General features: G+C 40.2%; 1 protein-coding gene across 1 annotated transcript; it reads right to left on the bottom strand.

The window, feature by feature from the left end:
* Window positions 1-2502: 2502 nt before the first annotated feature.
* LOC109906536 (C-X-C chemokine receptor type 3-2-like) lies at window positions 2503-11123 on the bottom strand. Its single transcript, XM_020504275.2, has 3 exons — window positions 11018-11123; window positions 6612-6747; window positions 2503-5680 (listed from the first exon to the last, which is right to left on the bottom strand). The coding sequence occupies exons 2-3, from the start codon at window positions 6642-6644 to the stop codon at window positions 4571-4573; spliced, it is 1143 nt and encodes a 380-aa protein (XP_020359864.1). The 5' UTR covers window positions 6645-6747; window positions 11018-11123; the 3' UTR covers window positions 2503-4570.
* Between the last annotated feature and the right edge of the window lie 6477 nt (window positions 11124-17600).

The raw sequence follows: 17600 nt of genomic DNA, 5'->3' as shown, positions 1-17600 counted from the left end.
CCCACAGTTGTTTGAGAAATCTTGCTTTGATCGATCCTGTGGTGTGAGCAAGGTACCATATTCAATAAAGGAATGAATATCAAATGGTACAGTTCAGTGGAATCATTTAATGGAATATCTAACCTGAACATCATCCACACCAAAAGTCCTCCAATGTCCAGGGCACAAGACCCGAGCAAGGTTTCTGTGAACACAGTGTATGTGAAAGTAAAGAGAAGGTACAATGTTTCTGTGAACACAGTGTATGTGAAAGTAAAGAAAAAGTACAATTCAACAGCTTTTTATACTCCAGCATGCATAACAGTTTTGAACACAGTTGGAACTGAAGTAGCCCAAGTATTTTTCACAACATGGGTGATGCTGGATCAGAAAATGTATTTTCGACTGCAAACACACCATTTCTCACATCAATGCACTCACATACCAAAAATCTTTCCTTGAACACTGTTTCAAAGCAATGTGTATGCTTTCTTCGTAAATGTGTTTTGAAGTTTTTCTTATTTAACTTCAGTTTGCAGTGTGGACAAGTTACAACGACTTTTCTTGACTTACTATGTATTTTGGGATCAGGTGATTTCATTATTGTATATACTATGTGTAGGCTGTGTAGACTCGCTATGTGTAACTTACAGGCTGACTACAACGCTCGCGTTGCAAAATACATTTAGATATCTATATTATTTCATTATTACACCCACACTTCTTGCGCGTGCCAACGAGCATCTGCGTTGCCAAGGGCTAAAATAGAAATCAGTTCTATTTGTGAAGCAGATTGCGCTGCAAGTCCTGCCTCTCCCATCTCCTTATTGGTTTATAGAAGCAGGTACCCACGTGCCATCTCCTCATTGGTTATACCCACATGCTACTGAAATACGAATGTAGTCAGTGGCGGTAATGCACCTAATTTATGAAAGTTGCCAATCTCAATATAAAGTCAAGAGAAGAAAAAGCCTAGAAGGAGGAGAGATGACTAGAAATGATTCGGTTGACCGTTTTATGTGTGGATTAATTGGCGGAGTAGCGGACCTTGTGCATTTCAGGTAAAATAACAACTCAATGTTAATATCCCAGGACAAATTAGTTAGCAACACCACGCTAGCTAAATAGGACAAATTAGCCAGCAAGTGCAAGCTAGCTAGCTAAATTGCCATAAATGTTTAATGCTTTTCGACCTGTCCCCAAATGAATGTATCTGATTCAGAGTTTGTTTTGATATTTTAATCTGCGTGTCGTGATCGCATTTGGTGGGGGGACAAAATAAATGTATGCACGATGGAGCACGATGGCGTACTCGTAAACCTAGGCTTACTGCTCATGTAGGCAAATTTGTCCAAATAAGATTCCCTCATTGTGAGCAATTATTCATTCATTTGGGGTGGCCTAGTAGCCTAGTGGTTAGAGTGTTGGACTAGTAACCGCAAGGTTGCAAGTTCAAACCCCTGAGCTGACAATGTACAAATCTGTTGTTCTGCCCCTGAACAGGCATTTAACCCACTGTTCCTAGGCTGTCATTGAAAATAAGAATTTGTTCTTCACTGACTTGCCTAGTTAAATAAAGGTAAATAAAATAAAAGGTGCTAATTAAAGCTATGCTAATATCAGTGTAGTAGTTGGCCATATTTAAAATATACCACTGCACTGGTATACAATAATATTACTAAGTACATTATGCATAATTACAATCTCACTTACTTCCACGATTTATACTTTTATCCATGTTGATTAGGTTCGATTAAGATTCGCTTTCGTTGACGTTGATACCGACGTTTACCTCAACTTGGGTGACCTTGATGGAGAGGGGAAGGTTTCAGGTTAAACGCGTTTGACTCTGTCCACATTGAGCCCGGCCCTGAACTGCACACTGCAGTCAGGGGCTTCTCATTCATGCAGCAAGAGCTATGATAGGTTGGAGGACATCCTCCGTTAGTTGTCATGATTACTGTGTAAGTCTATGGAAGACGGAAGCTAGCTGTCCTCTGGCTACACGATGGTGCTGCCCTACAGAGTGGTGTTGAGGATACTGTAGACCTTCATTGCAAAACATTGTGTTTTAATACATTATTTGGTGACATGTGAATGTATTTAGTATAGTTTTATCTAAAAAGGACAACATTTGAAATGTTTTATTTGTATGAAATTCCCTGAGGAGGATGGTCCTCCCCTTTCTCCTCTGAGGAGCCTCCACTGGTACCCATACCAAACATAACATGGAGTGTCTCGGATTTACATACAGAATAAATCAAAATGCTCTGAGACGAGGTTGAATGGCCTGGGAATTTGTTTTCACCTGCCAGGTTGTTTCAAAGTAGAGATAAAGTATCCTACAGATTAAGAGAATAAGGAAAGGAATAAATCATACATTTTTTATACATTGTCCACCAGATGGCGAGATTGGCCTTTTTTTGTAAGTGCTTATTGAATGTTTCCTGATACTGGCTACATTAATGCAGATAAATTAACCTTGAAATGTTGTATAGCCAAAAATATCTAGAGACGTAACAAGATATTTGCATATAATTTATTTATTGATATATCAAAAGTACATTTCCCCCAATGTTTTATTCTACTTCCTAAGATTTCTACAACATAGAAATACATGTATACAATCCTATGTATCCTATGTGTTGTGCTGACTGATGTATAACACTCTCATCTAAAGAAGTGAATTAGAAAATGTTGAACAACAGTCTGGTACCAAAGGACACGTGAACATTTGCCATAAGAAAAGCTGCATGTCTGTCATGACTTACTTAACACCTTTGTTTCCCCTCTAAAACAAGTGAAAAAATGAAGCAATCAAACAAAGAAAAAACTATTGCTGCAGGATTTGAAATGTATAAGTGTTTGCTGCCTTCAAAAACACAAGGCAACATATGAGTAACACATATAGTGATGACTTGGCCCTTTTGAGGAAGTAGGTTTCATACATTTAAAAAATATATATTTTGCAAGAACTTATTCAGTTCCTTGAAATTATAGTCATCAATTTATCAGGAAACCAAACAGCTTGAGAAATTGTTCACTGCTCACCTTCATATTATGCAGTCTTTGCTGCTCACACTAGAGGCAGATGGGGTTAACATGGTCACACCACTAGAGGCAGGTGGGATAACATGGTCACACGAGAGGCAGATGGGGTTTTAACTTGGAAGGCTATACGATTGGATGGACAGTAGAATTTCACTAACCAAAATTACAAGAAGAGAGTGAAAATAGGCTACTATATGAAAAATGTCCTCCCTGAGAATGTGTTGTCTTTAAAAGCACCATAATTTTGACCTATTACAGTAGGAGCAGGGCTACTATCAGGAAGCACCAGAGGAACGAATCACAACAAAATAACATACATTTTTTCCTCACTTTGACACAATGTGCACATCTGTATTTCTTTCCCATTTTGTCATTTTCACAATAAACAATTTGTGTTCCCTCTTTTCAGCACCCACTAGTTCAATATTACCTGTCCCCCTTTTGACTTGTATTCTCTCTTCCTCTCTCTTTTTCTGTCAATCTCCACATCCCCGCTCCCTCTCTCTCTTTCTCCCTCTCTCCAGGCTCTCACCTGGGCCGTGATGCACAGACCTTTCACGGTCCTCACTAGTTACCAGAGCCACAAAGTCATAATTATGGCTAGACTCCGCCTATTTCTACAATTTTTCTTCTTCAAATCTGATTTTAAACCTAACCTTACCCCTAACCACACTGCAAACCTTATGCCTAACCCTAACCTTAAATTAAGACCAAAAAGCTAATATTTGTTTTCATGAATTTTTACATTATAGCCAATTTTGACTTTGTGCCTGTGGTAACTAGTGACAACAACCTTTAAAAAAATGATATCTCTAAATGTATAACATACTACCTAAAAAAACAAAAACATACACCTATATATTTAAAGTGCCTCCTAAACATGACTGACATCGGGTAAAGAGGATAGGCTATCAGCTGATCATTGTGTTGATGATTGATGTAAATCTGATAGTTAACTAGCATTTTTTGTGATTCTCTTCAATGCTCTTAAATCATAACTTCATAATATACTATAATATTCATACTCTTCTAACTCATGCTATAGTAAGTATATGGTTGGTTGGCTGGTGGCTTGTGTGGATATTTTAGTATATGGTGGTTAGCTAAAGTCTAGACTACCTGTGTTGCTGCTGCCCTGACACACATGTGCAACACCTGACTGATGAAGGGATTGAGTTGGGTCAGAGGGTTGTAGAGCCTGAATGCAGCTGCTCCTCTCTATGTCTTCTGCCTCTCTGCTGCTCGAAGGCTATGTAGGCCAAACCAAATATTGATGATGATGTAGATCAAATGTTATGCTGCTGTGGCAGTACTGTTGATATTTAAACTAGGTAGCTTGCTACACAGACTCGACCGGTGACTGCATCCCAAGCCATGCATGTTTGGATACCAGGCACACGCAAGCTCTGTACAGGGCAGACCAATGGGATGGGGGGTTGGGGGTGGTGAACTTGACAACTTTACGATGACTTGTGGGTTCAGAACAACAACAAAAAGGTGCTCGTGCACAGGTAGACCCCTATCTGTGCACGTGGCTGGCTCACGCCATGACAGAGTGGGTGTTCTCACTCTCTGCTGAGCTGAAGGACCTAGTGGGCCTCCGTGTTTTCCTCTGTCCTCCCCATTCCTTCATCCCTGGATAGAACCTCTGTCCCAGCAGCCCCTTACACATTCTTGTCAGCTCCCTCCTAAACTTCACCCCCACAAAGCCGTACAGCAGCGGGTTCAGGGCACAGTGTGACAGGCCCATGCTCTCAGACACCAGGATCCCGATGTCCACCGTGCGGCCAAAATGGCAGCCTCCACTAATCACGCCCAGCTTCTTCAGGCTGTCGGCCAATTGGAAGGAGTTGTAGGGTGCCCAGCAGAGTACAAACATGGACACCAGGGAGACGATGAGGTGAAGGGACTTCCTCTTCTGGCGGCGCGAGGCGTTGCAAAGGGAGCGGAAGATACGGATGTAGCAGTAGAGCATGACCAGCAGGGGCAGCCCAAAACCCAGCACCAAGTTGACTAGCGGCATCCCCACCTTCCACTGCACTGAGCTGTGGTGGAACACCGTTTGGCACACCAGCAGGCCCTGATGATCCCCCGAGCGCCCCACTTCAACCTCCACCACCTGTCTAAAGGCGATGTCCACCCCACTCAGGCCCAAGCACACTGTCCAGATCAGGGTGCAGGCAATCTGTGCATGGCAGGTGTTGCGTTTCCAGCCGGTGCTGATGGCGTGGACAATGGCCAGGTAGCGGTCGAAGCTGATGCAGGCCAGGAACAAGATGCCGCTGTCGCGGTTCAGAGAGAACAGGGCTCCGGAAATCTTGCAGGCGGCCATGCCGAACACCCACTGGTGGGCCCACTGGACGGCGAACAGGGGCAGCGTGAGGGCCAGCAGGAGGTCGGACACGGCCAGGTGGAGCAGGAAGGTGTCGGTGAGGGAGAAGGAGCAGGTCCCACCTGTCTGAGAGGTGCGGTAGCGCATCAGCACACACAGCACCAGGATGTTCCCCACCAGCGCCAGCACAAACACCAGGCTATAGACCACAGGGGAGTAGCTCCGGGTGAAGTCCATGATGCCATCCAGGTTGCAGGGCACGGCACTGGATTGGCTACTGCCTGTTTCAGATGAATAGTTGTAGCTGTCTTCATATATCTGGAGACATAGGAGAGGAAAAGAGAGTGAGAGGAAGGAAAATTAGCTAACTACAACAATGTTCTGGGTCCGTATGCATAAAGCATTCCGCCCTGCCCATATAATCTTTTTCATTATGATCTAAAAGGTAAAACTGATCCTAGATCAGCACTGCTACTCCGAGACCCTTAATGGATACAGGCCCTGAATTCTCCTCATAGGACAGAACGCATTTGTATCTCTGACTAAACTCAAGATGATGCAGTGCTAAATTCATACAGATGTGTGTACAGATCTTCATTTGACCTATATAGTCACAGCTAAATAGTCCTGAAGTGACCTGATATGAACATTTAGTCCATAATGTTGCTTGATCAGTGCTTAGGCTTTTAGCTGGACAAAACATTTTGATAAGTTACAGCCTTGTTCTAAAGCAATCTACACACAATAACCCATAATTACAAAGCAAAACAGGTTTTTAGAAATGTTTGCAAATGTATCCAAAATAACAAATATAAATACCTACATGAAAAGTAATGTTAATATAACCGTGTGTTAGTGTACGTTTTCAGTGAATTTATGTAAATTCCAAAGCTTATCTGCATTTCCTGTGGTGCAGGAAAATTCTCAGCAACAAAAGCATGATCAAATTAAGATCCTACACTAGTAGCTTCTATGATTTTGAACAATATTTTAAATGGCCTCAGACTCTCTAATCATTGTTTTAAAATTAAAGTATTAATGTACAGATTGTTATTCATTGTCATATATTTTTTTATTCTGTTATTTTCTTGACTAACCATGTTGTTGTAAAATATAATTTCTTATTTGACTTATTTGGCTAATACTTTTTTTGTCTGCTAGTCCCAGTTATTTATTGCACCATCTATTGCTCTTGAAGTCATAAAGAACTACATGTATTAGTATGTGGCATAACAACACCGTTACTCACATAGTAATCTGTGGTTGCCTTGACGTGATCCATTGTTACCAACGAAACAGCGGAACACCTGAAACACCTTCAGACTCAGGACACTCTTCTCGTAGTCTCACCCGCGTTCCTCTCTTCTTTTGCCACTCTGAACCAACTAAAAAGGAGAAGTTAGCAATTTAGGAACCGAATCCTCTCATATTTTAGCCCAAGCACATCTATTCAAAGACAGCTGTTAGGAACCAATGACTGTGTCCAATGGGGATTGTGACATATCGAAGAGACAGTGCATAACTAGAAAATGTTTCTCTGTCTATCTCTAGCTGTTATTTTTGGCTTATATTAGCAATATGTAGTACATTGCACATGTACAGTACATACAGTGCATACGGAAAGTATTCAGACAACGTAACTTTTTAAACATTTTGATAAGTTACAGCCTTGTTCTAAAGCAATCTACACACAATAACCCATAATTACAAAGCAAAACAGGTTTTTAGAAATGTTTGCAAATGTATCCAAAATAACAAATATAAATACCTTATTTGCATAAGTATTCAGACCCTTTTCTATGAGATCATCCTTGGGATGCTTCTACAACTTGATTGGAGTCCACCTGCGGTAAATTCAATTGATTGGACATGATTTGGAAAGGCACACACAGATCTATATAAAGTCCCACAGTTGACAGTGCATGTCAGAGCAAAATCCAAGCCATGAGGTCAAAGGAATTGTCCGTAGAGCTCGGAGACAGGATCGTATCGAGGCACAGATCTGGGGAAGGGTACCAAAACATTTCTGCAGCATTGAAGGTCCCCAAGAACACAGTGGCCTCCACCAAACTTCTTCCACCTAGACTCTTCCTAGAGCTGGCCGATCAGGCCAAACTGAGCAATTGGGGGAGAAGGGCCTTGGTCAGGGAGGTGACCAAGAACCCGATGGTCACTCTGACAAAGCTCCAGAGTTCCTCTGTGGAGATGGGAGAACCTTCCAGAAGGACAACCATCTCTGCAGCACTCCACCAATCAGGCCTTTATAGTAGTGGCCAGACGGAAGCCACTCTTAAGTAAAAGGTACATGACAGCCCGCTTGGAGTTTGCCAAATGGCATCTAAAGGAATCAGACCAAGAGAAAGAAGATTCTCTGGTCTGATGAAACCAAGATTGAACTCTTTGGCCTGAATACCATGTGTCACGTCTGGAGGATACCTGTCACCATCCCTACGGTGAAGCATGGTGGTGGCAGATTCATGCTGTGGGGATATTTTTCAGCGGCATGAACTGGGATACTAGTCAGGATCGAGCGAAAGATGAATGGAGCAAAGTACAAGGAGATCCTTGATGAAAACCTGGTCCAGTGCTCTCAGGACCACAGACTGGGGTGACGGTTCACCTTCCAACAGGACAATGACCCTAAGCAAATAGCCAAGACAATGCAGGAGTGGCTTTAGGACAAGCCTCTGAATTTCCTTGAGTGGCCCAGCCAGAGCCCAGACTTAAACCCGATCGAACATCTCTGGAGAGACCTGAAAATAGTTGTGCAGCGACGCTCCCCATCCAACCTGACAGAGGCTGTAATCACTGCCAAAGGTGTTTCTACAAAGTACTGAGTAAAGGGTCTGAATCCTTATGTGAAGGTGAGATATATATACAGTATATATATACACACACAGTGGGGCAAAAAAGTATTTAGTCAGCCACCAATTGTGCAAGTTCTCCCACTTAAAAAGATGAGAGGCCTGTAATGTTCATCATAGGTACACTTCAACTATGACAGACAAAATGAGAGAGAAAAAATCCAGAAAATTACATTGTAGGATTTTTTATGAATTTATTTGCAAATTATGGTGGAAAATAAGTATTTGGTCACCTACAAACAAGCAAGATTTCTGGCTCTCACAGACCTGTAACTTCTTCTTTAAGAGGCTCCTCTGTCCTCCACTCGTTACCTGTATTAATGGCACCTGTTTGAACTTGTTATCAGTATAAAAGACACCTGGCCACAACCTCAAACATTCACACTCCAAACTCCACTATGGCCAAGACCAAAGAGCTGTCAAAGGACACCAGAAACAAAATTGTAGACCTGCACCAGGCTGGGAAGACTGAATCTGCAATAGGTAAGCAGCTTGGTTTGAAGAAATCAACTGTGGGAGCAATTATTAGGAAATGGAAGACATACAAGACCACTGATAATCTCCCTCGATTTGGGGCTCCTCGCAAGATCTCACCCCGTGGGGTCAAAATGATCACAAGAACGGTGAGCAGAAATCCCAGAACCACACGGGGGGACCTAGTGAATGACCTGCAGAGAGCTGGGACCAAAGTAACAAAGCCTACCATCAGTAACACATTACGTCGCCAGGGACTCAAATCCTGCAGTGCCAGATGTGTCCCCCTGCTTAAGCCAGTACATGTCCAGGCCCGTCTGAAGTTTGCTAGAAAGCATTTGGATGATCCAGAAGAAGATTGGGAGAATGTCATATGCTCAGATGAAACCAAAATATAACTTTTTGGTAAAAACTCAACTCGTCGTGTTTGGAGGACAAAGAATGCTGAGTTGCATCCAAAGAACACCATACCTACTGTGAAGCATGGGGGTGGAAACACCCTTCTGCAAAGGGACCAGGACGACTGATCCATGTAAAGGAAAGAATGAATGGGGCCATGTTTTGTGAGATTTTGAGTGAAAACCTCCTTCCATCAGCAAGGGCATTGAAGATGAAACGTGGCTGGGTCTTTCCACATGACAATGATTCCAAACACACCGCCCGAGCAACAGCTGTCATTTCAAGGTCCTGGAGTGGCCTAGCCAGTCTCCAGATCTCAACCCCATAGAAAATCTTTGGAGGGAGTTGAAAGTCCGTGTTGCCCAGCAACAGCCCCAAAACATCACTGCTCTAGAGGAGATCTGCATGGAGGAATTGGCCAAAATACCAGCAACAGTGTGTGAAAACCTTGTGAAGACTTACAGAAAACGTTTGACCCCCCTTCATTGCCAACAAAGGGTATATAACAAAGTATTGAGGTAAACTTTTGTTATTGACCAAATACTTATTTTCCACCACAATTTGCAAGTAAATTCATAAAAAATCCTACAATGTGATTTTCTGGATTTTTTTCTCTAATTTTTTTTCTCTAGTTGAAGTGTACCTAGTTGAAGTGTACCTATGACGAAAATTACAGGCCTCTCTCATCTTTTTAAGTGGGAGAACTTGCACAATTGGTGGCTGACTAAATGCTTTTTTGCCCCACTGTATATATATATACATTAGCTAAAATTTTTAAAAAAATACATTTTTGCTTTGTAATTATGGGGTACTGTGTATAGATTGATGAGGGGAAAAAATGATGTAATCCATTTTAGAATAAGGCTGTAACGTTACAAAATGTAGAAAAGGTCAAGGGGACTGAATACTTTCAGTATGCACTGTATGTTTTATGTGCAGTGTAGTAGCCTACATTCGAAGACAAAACATACACAAAACACAGAGTAAAAGTGTATTCAAATGTCTATGCGTGTAATAGATGCAGAGACAGATATACAAATCTTGGCAGTCTAATTGAGTACAGAAAGACTGAATGTCTATCACCTTCTGACCTTAGGCACTTTTTTATGTCTCTGTTTTAGTTTGGTCAGGGCGTGAGTTGGGGTGGGCATTCTATGTTTTGTAGTCTAGGTTTTGTATTTCTATGTGTTTGGCCTGGTATGGTTCCCAATCAGAGGCAGCTAGCAATCATTGTCTCTGAGAACCATACTTAGGCAGCCTGTTCCCACCTGTGTTTGTGGGTAGTTGTTTTCTGTCTTTGTGTGTCTGCACCACGGTTTCGTTTGTTCCGCTTTGTTGTTTTTTGTTCTAGTGTTCAGCTTCTTTATTAAATCTACCATGAACATGTACCACGCTGCACCTTGGTCCTCTTCACCTCCTTCAACCTATGACAGCCATTACAATGTCTGATACACGTTCCCATAATATTGGGAAATGTTTTGAACTTGCCCCATCTGGGGAAGTGAAATCTGTGTTTTTCAGGAGTTATTCAGGAGTCTGTACTGTGTGTTTCGACCCTGTTTATTGTGACTAAAACCAGACAAACATTTGCATTGTTTGTGGATATGAATCTGTTGGCTGGATACAATCAGACATGCTTTGATTTCTGTAAGCATTTCTCTGAGCTCACATTGATATCCAGTTATTTCTAAACCTTGAAGGCAGTGCGATACAGTCTCCGATACAGTCTCCGATACAGTCTCCGATACAGTCTCCAAGAGCATGAAAATCATTCTAAAGATATTCCCCACTGTGGAACCGTTGCAAAAACAGGATAGTGAAAAATACAATGTCTAGCATAGAACAAACTGTTAGTCTTTACACATAGCTAAATGCAAAGATGTTGTATTATATCATTACTGATGTAAAAGCATCTTACCTGCTCACTGTTGGAGTGTTGACGTGTTGGGGACCTGGACCCCAGAGGAGATTTAGCAGGTTTGATATCACTTGCAGTTAGGTGAGGAAGAAAATGTACCTCTGTTTCAGGTCACAGAGTTACCTCTGATGTGGTTTCACACTGTGTCACCCATGCAACGCCCCAGGGAACTGGAATAGATCAGCTACTTATACGATTTACTGGTTTACTCACTATTTCCCTTAAACATAGATACTGCATTTAAATCTGTTATCTAGAATCTGGCCTTATTCAGATGGCGAGATCGTAAATAGTCATAAAGCAACTATTATCCAGGGGCAAGGAAATGTTAATTTTTCTGTCCACAACAACACCATGTAGTGACCATCAGTGTGAAGAAAATGTCACACCTTATTAATTTATATTTTACCACTGCTGGGGTATCAAAATAGCATGTCACCATGTGTAACAACAACCTCTAACTAAGGGTAACGATCTCAATCCATATAGATACTTTTTGTGCAATTTAGTTTATTCAGATGTGGATGGATGTCATGGGTGTTCAAGTAAATGAAGTTAGGTGGTGAAGCTGTCAGGTCTTCTTTATTCACTTGCCTAAAGAATAAAGACGCTACAAGGTTTTTACTCTGGGTTGTGAGGTCAATATTACAAAGGGGGGGGGGGGGGGGGGGTATGTAGAGGCACTAAACAGGAGCACAAATGGAAGAAGCAAAAGTCTGAAAATACCTGCAATACCTTTGCTCTTGATCTTAATAAAACTCATTACATAGCATACACAACATTATAACTTGTTCAGAGACAAGGCTGAATTTGAGAGGGACATTACAGCATGTTGAGGTTGTTACTGTTTGGAGTGGTGGCTTATACTATTATTGTGCAACTTCCTAGCTGCTGTTTCCTTCCTCTACACTCTGTGACTCACAGGGCTGTATGAGAGGTGTGATGTTAGTCAATGGAAAAAAGCAACAGATTGTTGGGCATTGAGAGTAAGATCACGTACAAAGTATGTTTTGGTAAACTATTCAAGGTATATGGGGAAATAACTTTCTTATTATATTAATGGGTAATTCGTTGGTGTTATTAGTCATAAGTAAAGTTTTTAAAGGGGATTATGCAAATCTTGTTTGAAAATCTTTAAAGCTCTCAGACTGGGCGTTTCTTTTCTATCCAATTGAGGGAAACCTTTTCACTTGATCTTATAGCGTATCAACATAGACTACTATTTGTTTAAGGAAACCAACCAGAAAGCAACTACATTGCACACACAAGAGTGTAAGATTTCACAATTTCATGGAGAAAGACGAAAAAGTCACTGCAAACTTCCAGTCAAATGCACATTTCCAGTCAGTTCCAGTCAGTCGACCTTTATCGGAGCATATCTCCACAAACAGTAGTGAGACAGATAAGGCCACACAGAGAGCCTTTTAGCGAAAATATATTTAGAATGAGTCAGAGGGAGTATGAAAGAGGCCACCGCATGCTCCTGCTCTAATTGGTTTCAGTGACCCGCAACAAAAACTCACCTCAGAAAAGCCCTCACAGACGTTGCACAGCTGAGTTCTCATATATCATCCTATTGAAAGGGTAGTAATATGAGCTGTGCACAGAGCCATGCACAGATCTTTCAGGGGGCAAGTGCTCAAAATGAAAAAAAGGGCACTCACACTTATTTTTAAGAAAATCTACTTACATTTTTATTTTTAGAATAGAACTGTTTATTTCTGCAACAACACCCTCACTTACAATCACTAATCGTAAGCAAGCTAGTTACAGTTATGGCAGAGGGAAGATATTTCGGGTGGGGGTGTAGAATCTTTTCTCCCCACACTGCTGACGACTATTTTTGTCTGCTCATATAGGAGTAATAAAGGCCCAGTGTACTAATTTGGTGCGATTAAAATAATTATATATATATATTATTCTGATTAATCAAGGGGTGCTGTAGCACCTTCAGCACCTCTACTTCCAGCTGCTATGGTTACAGTGCCTCCCAAAGACACGATTGACATCAGGAAAAGAGGGTAGGCTATAAGCTGGTCATTGATGTTAATGATTGATTTGAATCTGCTAGTTAGCTAGCTCAAGAGGTAGAGTAGAGGCGCTTACAGAAGTTGCACACATGGGAACTATTTTTAGTAGCCTAGGGCCCAGGAAAAATAGCCTTACATAAACACACTTCATGCAATTCTAATTTAAATGACTGGAAATCTTTCCAAATCTTTTTTCATACCAAATGATTGAAATGACAGGTTACTTTGACACTGACAAATCTGAGCTCAATAAAAACGACCTCACCTTGAATCCGTTAATAGCCAGGGTTGGGTAGGTTACTTTCTGAATCTAATCCATTACAGTTACTACTTACCTGTCCAAAATTGTAATCAGTAAGGTAACTTTTGACCCCAAACTCAGTAACATAATTTGAGTAATAATCTAGTTACTTTTAGATGACTTTCCCCTTAAAGGAAAATTCCACCCAAAAAGTATATTTTGGTATTGTTTCATTAGTGCATTGTTGACATATTCCCAAAATGTTTTGCTTGTCAGCAATCAAGTTTTCAAGACACTTAACTTTCAAAATACAGAAATCATCTCCGTATGATGCATTTTGCATCATATGACGCAAAACACAGCATCATTTGACTCAAACCGCAGCATCAGATGGCGCAAAACGCAGCATCATTTGACACAAAACGCAGCATCATTTGACTCAAAACGCAGCATCATTTGACACAAAACGCAGCATCATTTGACTCAAAACGCAGCATCAATTCACTCAAAATGCAGCATCATTTGACACAAAACGCAGCATCATTTGACTCAAAACGCAGCATCAATTCACTCAAAACGCAGCATCATTTGACTCAAAACGCAGCATCATTTGACGCTAACCGCAGCATCAGATGGCGCAAAACGCAGCATCATTTGACACAAAACGCAGCATCATATGACACAAAAAGCAGCATCATATGATGCTAAATGCATCATGCGGGGATGATTTCTTTATTATTATTTAACTCTAAGCAATACTTTTTAATTTATTTAATTTGTTCAGCCTAAATGCAACATTTATAAGCATGTTGTTGAAGTGCTGTTGTTGATGTGTTGAAATGTTGAGCGCTCCTGCCAGCCTCTAGCGTGTCACAAATTATTCTCAATTCATTTCTTAAAGGGCAGCTATAGCCTTAAAATAATAGTAACATCGCCTAAATAATTCATTTTTGTTCCTTCTTAGACTACCTGGCTTGCTCCTGACTGATTTAGAGTTAGTATGTTGTTTAATATTCTGTTGAAATGTTGAATGTCAATTGAAAGTGACAGAATCACACTACTTCCCAAGCAAAGTAAATTGGTTCTCTCCTCGGCTATAGGCTATATGTCATAGAGACAAACCAAAGATATCCTAAAGATATCCTACAGTCACGTCTTTCCCCAGCGTTTTACAGCTTGTTTCTAGCATAACTCGTTGCAGACTAAAGTTTCATTATAAAATGTTGTAATATAATCAGGTCCATTTAATTATATTCAAAACTTAAGCTAACAAGGGGTAGGTCTATGCTTTTAGCCATTTTCTTTAACAAAAGCCATAATACCCTCACATACTCCCTCAATTCCAGCACTGATTTTTAATTTAACACAACAAGCTCACTGACACCAAGATATTTAAGGAGTGAGTGCATGTTGATTGAAGGAATTTGCTGACAAAATCTATGAATAGTAGACTAGAATTGTGTTTATCTAACAGGTAGGCCTACCTCTTATTTAGGCTCCAACACAAAACAAGAAATAGGCTCCAAAACAAAGGCCTCTTGTTGTTGGTAGTTAAAGTCAAATTCAAATTAAGAATGTTCAAATGAATTAGACCTTCTCTAAATTTGCCTACTTTCAACACCCATGCACTGTCCATATCTGCAGCTGCCAATTCTTAGTAATGTAAGTTATGTAAATGACTCAAATATGGCTTATTGTGGTCAATAATCCAGTGGTCGAAAAAGTAACCAATTGTCATACTTGAGTAAAAGTATAGATTCCTTAATAGAAATTTACTCAAGTAAAAGTGAAAGTCAGCCAGTAAATATTACTTGAGTAAAAGTCTAAAAGTATTTGGTTTAAAATATACTTAAGTATCAAAAGTAAGAGTATAAATCCTTTAAAAATCTGCATATTAATCAAGTCAAATCAAAATGTATTTGTCACATGCACTGACTAAAACAGGTGCAGACCTTATCGTGAAATGCTTACAAACCCTTAATCAACAATGCAGTTTTAAGAAAAATTTAGTTAAGATAATATTTACTAAATAAACACAATAAAACAACAATAACGAGGCTACAGTATATACAGGGGGAACAGGTACAGAGTCAATGTGTTGGGGAACAGGTTCGTCGAGGTAATTGAGGTAATATGTACATGTAGGAAGGGGTAAAGGGGCAAAGAAGATGGCACCATTTTCTTGTTTTTAAAATGTATGGATAGCTAGGGGCACACTCCAACACTCAGACAGTATTTACAAAAGATGCATTTGTGTTTAGTGAGTCCACCAGAGGAAGTAGGGATTTTGATTTTTTTACCTTTATTTAACTAGGCAAGTCAGTTAAGAACAAATTCTTATTTTTAATGATGGCCTAGGAACAGTGAGTTAGCTGCCTGTTCAGGGGCAGAATGACAGATTTGTACCTTGTCAGCTCAGGGACTTGAACTTGCAACCTTTTGGTTACTAGTCCAACGCTCTAACCACTAGGCTACTCTGCTGCCCCGGACAAATACATGGTCTCTTGATAAGTGCATGAATTTGACAATTTTCCTGCTAAGCATTCAAATGTAACGACTACTTTTGGTTTTCATGGAAAATGTATGAAGTAAAAAGTACAATATTTTCTTTAGGAATGTAGTGAAGTAAAAATAAAAGTTGTCCAAAATATAAATAGTGAAGTACAGATAACCAAAAAACTGCTTAAGCAGTACTTTAAAGTATTTTTACTTGAGTACTTTACACCACTGAATATCTCTGATAAAAATGTCAATTATGGGCAATGCTTTTATTCAAATCAATTATAGCAGTAGCAAGCTCACCGCTGGTCCTCCTCATCTTCACACTCTCTCTCAGTAGGCCTAATCCAGACACAGATACAGAATGTTTTGGACAAATACACAATTATTTTTAGAAGAAGCCTTTGACTCACCTCCTGAAGTGCCACAGTACACAGCACAGTCGTTGGTTAGGCAGCACAAAAGGGTTCGCATCAACAAGAGCTTGGCAGGCCGGGGCTCATGATTGGGAACGACTATCCATTGCAATGTGTAATGCAGTGTACTTTAATATACACTATCCCAGTAGCGCAGACACTCGGGAAGGAAGTACATTTTCTTAGAAATACAACTTTGCCCTGTGCTTCTCCAAGCATCCTCTTCGTATAGTCTAGGCCTATAGTCTATGGTATAGGCTATGGATCATTTTATTGAGACCACACTAGGCGCACTTGATATTGCTAGCCCAGCAGAGAATCAGGGATGAGGGAAATCATCGGACACACATCAAGATACAATAATAAGCAACTCATTCTCAAACCCTGAGCAATATGACATTTAAATGAGAAATTACATGACCCTCCCCTGGACTAAATACAAATATACTAAACTCTCACCCTGACTGAAATTGAAAAAGCATGACCCTCCCCAATTTTCCTCCGGTAACAATTGTGTCAATTTAGACCACCCCCTTAGTGCAGAATTGAAACCTTTTTTGGTGTTACGAGTTCTGTTTACTGCAGAATTTGAACCCTTTATTTTAGTGTCGTTTCCTCTTGAAAACCCCTGAACACTATCAGAGTTTGAAGAGTTAGAAAATGTTATTAAAGTGTCACTCCGCAAAGATACATCAATTGACTATACAAAATACAAACCACTCAAAGAGTTCTGGGACAAACCAGAAGTACAGTACTAACTTCAACATGATTAAAGAGACATGCCATACAACGTTTTATCTGGAATAACAAACAGTCTCATTAAATTCTATTCACAATATTTCTATACATAAATGAACTGCCTCCAGCCTGCCTAATTTTAATACTCAAAATTATATTTAAAAAATGTTTCCCTAGACATGTTTTTAAAGTAAAAAAAAAAAAAAGCCTGGCATTTTCAGTATCTGCACCTGTATACATTTGAAAGTACAGTCACACTTTGGGTACAGTAGCCAACATATGTCATATGAAAATGATAATGCTGCAATAGCATACACAAAATCACGCAGAGCATGTACTGCTTTGTTTTCCACCACCAAGTAGAAGCATGTTGAAGAATGGACTAAGCCAATACTCGCAACATAAGGAGTTAGAGGTCCTGTGGTGACATCAGATGGTATTAAAATGAATACAATATATTATAACATTTAATGAAAAAGAATGTAGCATATGCCAATACATTAAATACTGCAAATAGTCACTTAATGAAAACTCCCAAGGAGATAGGGAAGCATCAGGAGTCCAGCTATAAAATTCCTTCACAAACAGTGTGCTGTCTTCCCCAAGGAGATAGGGAAGCATCAGGAGTCCAGCTATAAAATTCCTTCACAAACAGTGTG

This window comes from Oncorhynchus kisutch, linkage group LG2, assembly GCF_002021735.2.
Source record: "Oncorhynchus kisutch isolate 150728-3 linkage group LG2, Okis_V2, whole genome shotgun sequence".
Lineage (NCBI taxonomy): Eukaryota > Metazoa > Chordata > Actinopteri > Salmoniformes > Salmonidae > Oncorhynchus > Oncorhynchus kisutch.
This window is presented reverse-complemented; position numbering and strand designations above follow the sequence as displayed.

Coding starts and splice junctions, on each gene's coding strand:
- LOC109906536 (XM_020504275.2), bottom strand. CDS start 6,644: ATGGATCACGTCAAGGCAACCACAGATTACTAT. Junction 5,681..6,611: donor AGGCAACCACAGATTACTAT/GTGAGTAACGGT, acceptor CTATGTCTCCAG/ATATATGAAGACAGCTACAA.